The sequence below is a fragment of the Monopterus albus genome, unplaced genomic scaffold (assembly GCF_001952655.1).
Source record: "Monopterus albus unplaced genomic scaffold, M_albus_1.0 scaffold50.1, whole genome shotgun sequence".
NCBI classification, from domain to species: Eukaryota; Metazoa; Chordata; class Actinopteri; order Synbranchiformes; family Synbranchidae; genus Monopterus; species Monopterus albus.
In genome coordinates this window covers 2,074,611-2,082,110 of record NW_018127930.1, presented here as the reverse complement: position 1 = coordinate 2,082,110, position 7,500 = coordinate 2,074,611, and the positions used below count along the sequence as shown (strand labels likewise).

Sequence of the window (7,500 nt, the reverse complement as noted above, 5' to 3'; positions counted from 1 at the left end):
TGACACTCACCTTGGACAGCAGTAGGCTGATAGTCAACTCACTAATACATGTCAGCAATCATAGCAAATATCACTTATTCATAACATTTAAATGGAAAGGAAATATTTTGATTTGTTTCCCTTATAGTTTAAATGCTGTATATTCTTTAAAAAAAAACATTATCTTAGTTCAAGAGCAATATTGCACATATCAACAACTTGTACCACTCTTTTCATTCTTCACTGAAATGTGCTCTCCTTCATGAAAGCAGATACTGTATATCGCATCAATAAATTCTCAAAAGATAAAAGGAAGTGCACTTTAAGGGCTGAATGGGTAGCGTGAGCACAACACTGCCTACGTTTAGGGACATGATGTCAGCATTACACAGCACATTTCAGCACTGCAACAAGCAGCTAGTACCTCAGGTTACTGTTCCTGATAAAAGAATGAATGAGATATGAGAAGAGATGATGAAGCCAAGTAAAGATGCACATGAGTGAGGGTGTCAGACATGTGCAGCACAAAGAAGGTTGAACCTGTACTCCATTCATGTCAATCGATGATAGAACTTCAATAAATAAATAATGATGTGAATAGAGTTGGTGTGCAAAGTCTGCTTCAAGACTAAATGGATTGCCTTTAATAGTCTCAGTCATTTTTGTGAACTTCCAACCATCAATGTTCTGCTTAATGATTTACAGTACTTTGGGCATATTGTGGTAATAAGTAATCAATGGGATGCAGTACAAATAAGGACCAAGACATAACATCTTTACATCAGCAGTCTAATGTGGACAGTAAATACTATTTGGTGCCAGTTCAGCACCACTGACTGCTCAGCACAGCTTCATCCTCATTATGCATGATGGGGAACAGAGACTAATGCAGATTCCCCGGCTTAGATTTTGCTGGTTGATCAGAAACATTAAACCACTGAGCAGTGATGATGATGTTGGAACTTAGACAACAGACCACTTCACCTCTCTGATGTTTAGGCTCTTTGGGCAGAGCTGGGGTTGTTTTTGCAGATCAATCTGTTTGCTGCAGCGGATGGTATTTCTGTCAAGTGTTGTCAAGGGCAAACCATGATGCACTGCACCAGCAGAGATCTCCCTCTGCACGACTAACCGGAAGCACAGCAGTCACATTAGTGAACATGAAAAAGATTTCTACATAATTTAATAAGCTAAGATGGGGCAGTGGTGACCTAAAGGTTAGAGAAGTTAGGCTGTGACAGGCAGATCACTGGTTCAATGCCCAGACCACCAGATCATCCAGATCTGGATGAGGTAGGAGAAAAAGCAGTGTGTGCCCCACCCTTATCAAAACCACTGTGGTGCCCTTGAGCAAGGCCCTTAACATCAAACCGCTCCAGTGGAGCTACTCAGTGACCATAGGTCAGTTTGTGATTGCACTGGGCAGTTTCCAGGTATGAATGTGAACAGGGTGTTTCTGACAAAGAGAGGTGGTCACTCAGTCGACCTACCCTGAATAAATACAATTTTTAAAAACGTGAATCAAATATGTGCACATTTTTGTACACCAACGTTAATTAATTAAAACATTACCAGTTCACATGCAACACCCTGACTACACAAATAAAATTAAATAAAATATACAATTTTAATGTTTTTGACAACCAAAGGAATACAATCCATGTTCCTGCAGAAATACACATGCAATAATTAAACCATCTGACACATCTTGGAAGCAGCATGGTGTTGGGAGGTGGGACTGACCTACTATACTGTAGAGTAGCTACTGCAGGCATATATGACAGACGTCACATTGCCATGACAGCCAGCCTGCCACCAAGTGGTAAACCAGCAAAACCATTAGCCAAAAATGTGGGCAACAGTGGTGGAAGAACTCAGTGTCTTTAAGTAAAAGCAATACCACGGTGTCAAAACACTTTGTCACAAGTAAATATCCTGCATTGAAAAGATGACTTATGGAAAAGCACAAAAGTATTTGCATCAAAATATACTTGTAGTACCAAATGTAAAAATACTCATTTTATGTGGATTATGGATTCAAATTATTAATGCATTATTGTGTACAGTACAGTACATCACTTTAATGTTGTAGCTTGTATAGATAAAATGTTAACTACCCTTTATGCTGTTTTGATGACCATATATTGAATGTAATAGTTCTAATGGAACTTTAAGTGTTGCTTTCTGTTATGTAATTTTTCACCCACTGATTATACAGTATTGTATTGTGATTCTGAAAAATAACTAGTAACTAAGGTGATCAAGGTGGCGTAAAAAATACTTGCCTTTGAAATGTAGTGAAATCAAAGTATGAAATACCAGAATATGGTAATGCACAAGTAAAGTACAAATGCCTCAAAACTGTACAGGTAGAGTACTTGAGTAAATGTACTCAGTTAGTTTCCACCACTGGTGGGCAGTAGTTGACTAGCTGTGGATAACACAACAAACATGATTAGTTTCTCACCTTGTAACTCATTTGTCAGTTTTTGAATTTTGAAATCTTCGTTGTTGAAACCAGCCGGCTTTTTTCTCCTATATCACATTTCTTTCTCAATGGCAAAAATTGATCAAGAAACCGAAGAGCTGGTGATCTAAAAACAGGATTACAGAAAAAAAAAACTAGAAGTACCATTTTGCGGTTGCATGTCTCCAACCAGTCAGATTCACAGGAATGGGGCAGATGTGAGGTCACTGACCTTGACCTTTGGCCACCAAAATCTAATCAGTTCATCCTTGAGTCCAAGTGGACATTTGTGCCAGTTTATTTCTTTTATTGTTGAACTTGGCCAACCAAACAGTCCCCTGTCTGAGGATCAATAAGGTGATTGATCTCAGTGGTTCTCAAACTTTTATAGACCATGGAACCCCTTTACACTGATTCTTGTTTCATGTGGCAGTCTGCTACACCCCTAACAACACAACATACAGGTTCCATCAGTCTCTGATGCAAAGAGCAAATTTACTGATCAATTAGAAACTAAACAGTGACTCCAAATGAAGCTAAGTGTACTTTGCACTAGGTGTGCTTCGTGAAGGGCCAACCAGCACTCAGACAGCACAAACCTCTGCCAAGGCAGCTCAGTGTCCCCATTATACCATTACCCCTGTATTCCTATGACAGATGGAATCAGTAAGGCTGATAACTTAGTTTATGTGGTAATGTTCACAGTGCAAGATTGTTTGCAGTATTATTTTTTTACTTTCCAAGCTGTATTTGGTGGCCAACATTCACTTTTTATCAGCAGTGTGTATCCATCATTTCATTATGAAATGCACTGTGGGACAACACGATCAGTCGTTACCATACTCCAAACAAAATAATGTAACTTTTCGTGACCTTCCTCTACTAATATTCACCCATTCTGACAGATAGGCTGTGCTCATACAACATTAACAGTAACACATGATTTGACTACTACATCATTCAGCCCAGCTGTCCTGAACTTAAGCAGGACGAGTAAGGAGAATCTCAACAACCCCTTCTCATTAATGTTATGAACCCATTCTACAAACTCCAGCATTTGCGACCCAGCTAAATCAAAAGATGAAAAGTAGTCACTTTCACAGAATTAGAGTGGATGGCAGCGGAACCCACAGGGAGCTGGTGAGGCCCACAGGCAGGCACTTGTGACAGCTCAGTACTTGTCAGTTTCCACAGTTACTGAGGCATGCTGCATCGCATCTGATCAGCATGCGACTTGTCGATGATGAATCCAAGAGATATTAGCAAAGCAAATTCCTTTTTCATTGGCCAATCTAAAGACCTGATGAATGGTCAGAACAAAATGTAACCTCAAATTCCAGCAAACCAGCTAAAATCATCAAAAGTGAAGAAAGCAGCAGTAAATAAAACCAAATAAAAGCTACAGTCTAGCAATCATAGGATGCAGCCTAATTCTTTAAATGGCAGTAGGACTGACTCACCTAACTCAAACCAATCCATTATCTATACTGCTGGGGTGGGGGCTGGAGCCAATCCCAGCTGACAATGGGTGAGAGGTGGGGTACACTCTGGACAGGTCGCCAGTCTATCACAGTGCTGACATGTAGACAACCACACACACCCACACTCACCCCTATGGGCCACTGTGACACCATGCCACCCACTGTGTAAAGCCCAAGATGTTCTCAGCCAAGTTTCACTTTATACATTGTATTGTTCCTTCATTTTCCTAAATATGATTTATTGTGTGGAAGTGTGGGGGGGCACACATAAAACCAACAGACCTCTTCATCCTCCAAAAAAGAGCCATAAGGAATCATAAATAAGACCACCTACAGAGAACCAGCTAATCCTATATTTATTAAACTAAAATCACTAGAGATTAAAGATCTGCTTGATTTTAAAACTGTTCAAATTATGTATAAAGTGACTTCTAGTGTTCAAGGGTTGCTCCATCTGAGAGAGAACAAATATGAACTGAGAGGAATCTGAATGTTTAAACACCAACCAGCAGGACTAAGGCCAAATATCTTTGTATTACGACAAAAGGCGGAAAACTGCAGTGAAGAAATGAAAACACAGAACATTAATCAAATTAAAAGCTCTTTAAGAATAATATATTGAATGGATATGCGCTGGACATGTGATGCCTTTTTTTTTTGGTCAAATTTGACAGATTTGTTCTTGGATTGTTTGAGTGTTGATAATTATTTGCTTGTTTTGTTTCTGTATTTTGATTGAATCGGTTTGAATTGTTTGACCGATTGGGATGGGTGTGATGGACACCAGTAGTTGATAATTAAGTCTTATTTTTAATAATAAAAACTTGCAGAGAAATGATAAAATAGATTAAAATTAGAACAATTCTGACAGCAGAAGTGTGAAGAGCTTCTTTTTGCTCTTTGGTCACATTTTTGTGAATGAAACTTGAAGTGAAGAAGACCTCCTCTCCATCAGATGGAGCTGGCAGCCCTCTAATTTGATTACTGTAAAGAACTGTGAATGAAGCCTAACCACAAACAGAGCCAAACAGGCAGCCTTACGTGGTCATTTTAGGGCCGTAGATCATGTTAATAATGAAATCTCACTGAAACAAGGCTACTCGTGACCAGCTGGGATTCATCAGGCTGAAATAAATGATTTACAACAAGTTTGTAGAGTTAGTTTGGTGACTAACTTAAGGAGAAGAATATGAAAACATCCCTACATGAGGTCCAGTGATCCCTCACTGGTTTCCCACATGACCATTTGTAATTGTTGCAAACACACACACAGGCACTGTTGAATTCAACAATAGCTATTAGTTACAGGCAGTAAACTCAACTGAGATCATCTATCTGTGTTGCTGATTAATTGAAAGTAACCCTTAACTAAGGTTGGTAGGAAAATGACCAGCCCCCACTCACCACCATTACGTTCAATTAGCTAAGCCCTCTACAGTGTAATAAATCACATGATGATGTGACTACAATAGAAACGTCATGGTGGTGAGCTGCTGGCAGACAGACAGTATTAGTGGCTGGTATTAGTCCCTGTGGCCAAGGGATGGAGGGGGCATCAATTAGCTTCCAGCAGGCTCTGACCTTGAAATGGAGCACAACCAGAAAACAGGAAGTCTCCCTGTACCACAGCCTGGAGCTTCAGTTTGTGTCATGCATCATTTATTGATTTTTACTTTTTCATATGACTGTAAATGTGCAGCTGCACATTTTAAAGAACTTGTATATTGTATACATTCAAAATAACACCATAACAACATCCATTATTGTAGGGTGCCTAAATCATTGTGCTGTGATTTAGGAGATCATTAATAGTTAAAGAGGAAGGAGTGAATGTTAGGAATTATACACCCAGCCACTGCCGGGGTAATGTAGGTCTGGCTAGAGCAGTGGTTTCCTGCACACCTATCTGTGTAGCAATATTTCTGAGGCTTAGTCATCGGCCTCTGTGCTGTGTCCCAACATGTCTGCTTTCAGGACTTTGCCTGAAAGCAGACACGTCCTTGCACAGTTAAGAGAACAGCCTTTATGTGAAATGTGAAAATATTTGAATGCTTTTTTAAACACTTAATTTATCTTTACAATGATTAAAGTGATAGTTTAGGGTTAAGCAGACCCCAGCTTGTATCCCCCGCCCACGAGTGCATTCTATACTGTGATATTAGAGGTCAGTTTTGAAACAAAGGACATCGTGTCTGAAAAGAACACCCAACCACAGTGCTTTCACCACATGCCGGGTACTCACAGATTGTTGGGATGATGATGTCGTTGTACTCCTGTGTTGTCCGAGGGTGTTGAGTCTGCTTTGGGTTGGTGGGATGGTCAGCATTGTATTTCAGTGTAACAGAGGGATCAGACTGAGTCACTCGTGGAGACTGAGGCACGTATGGCCCTCGCGTAGATTCCTCCTCTACAAAAACCTCAGGATGTCCTGGGGTAACAGTGATGGCGGTGGTTAGGGAGGCAGTAGACGGAGATGAATGAGGAACTGACACAGTTAGTCCTAACGTGGGGTCAACTGATATAATAATTGGGTCCTGTCCGATGGGTTTAGGATCTAAGTGAGTGGGTGGTTCATACTCAAAGATCTTATCCACAAAGACCCATTTGAGGCCAGCTATGCAGAGGGCTAAGCTAAGCAGGCAGGCCAGGATGGGCAGAATGCAGATTTTCTCAGAGTGCAGGCAATTGTTAATCTGTTCCATCTCTATGCACACACAGCAGGTCCCTGGCAAGGCCACAATTCCCAAAGCTTCCAAATGCTCCCCATCACCACCATCATCACCACCACCACCACCTCCCTCTGCAGTTTCCTCTGCGCCATCCTCCCCACTCTCACCAGCTGCCTCTGTCTCCTCTGGTTTCTCCTTGGGGACTTGTCCAGTGTCAACAGTAGAGCTGGTGGGGGAGGCCGATCCAGAAGGGTGAGCTGGCACTGCAGAGATGTCCTCCATTCCCTCAGTCATCCTTCCCAACTGCTGGATGAAGCGTCCCTGAACACCTCAACTATTAACTCAGAGCATCACACAGTGGCTGTCTGCCACCAGTCTCCTCGACTACGTTTTCCATCATGAGGCTGCAAAAGTCAGAGCTGGGAGGTAAAAATGCTCTTCAGAGCCAGTCAAACGTTGTTAACAGTGTCGGGGGGTTGTAGACAGCCTTCTGCGCACAAGGAAAAGGAGTTCCTTATTCATGTTTTCTTTCATGAAACACAATCATGAGTCTATAAAAAGAATCATCAAATTTGCTGCAGGCAAGAACAAAAAAAGAGAATTAGATTCCTTAAATGTTCTAGCTGTGAGCAGTGGTGGCACAGTAGAGCTCACTCACCTGAGCATTTGGGAAGAGGCGGTGTCGACGTGATGGGCCGGCTGCAGCTGCAGGACGGCCAGGCACTGCAGTGGCAGGAGGGACATGCTGTCTGTCTGTGGAGCTCCAACTAGCTGAAAGGCTGAATCATCAGGGAGCGGCAGGTGCCCTTCCTCTCAGTGCAGCCACAGAAACAGATGAGTAAGGGAAAGGAGAGAGAAAGAGAATCAGAGAGGAGAGGAAGGGGGGGGGGGCGGGAGGAGGAGG

The 7,500-nt window shown here is 41.8% G+C and overlaps 1 protein-coding gene across 5 annotated transcripts in view; it reads right to left on the bottom strand.

Annotated features, from left to right (window-relative positions):
• nrg1 (neuregulin 1) overlaps positions 1-7,468 on the bottom strand; it is a 28,235-nt gene extending 20,767 nt beyond the window's left edge. For 3 of the 5 annotated variants that reach the window (XM_020600968.1, XM_020600971.1, XM_020600972.1), the window contains exons 1-2: positions 7,255-7,468; positions 6,170-7,171 (exon numbers count right to left, since the gene is read on the bottom strand). In XM_020600968.1, the coding sequence (XP_020456624.1) occupies positions 6,170-6,890 (721 nt within the window). In that variant the 5' untranslated portion in view covers positions 6,891-7,171; positions 7,255-7,468. The other 2 variants (XM_020600970.1, XM_020600969.1) reach the window with 2 other exon arrangements.
• Positions 7,469-7,500: the final 32 nt, after the last annotated feature.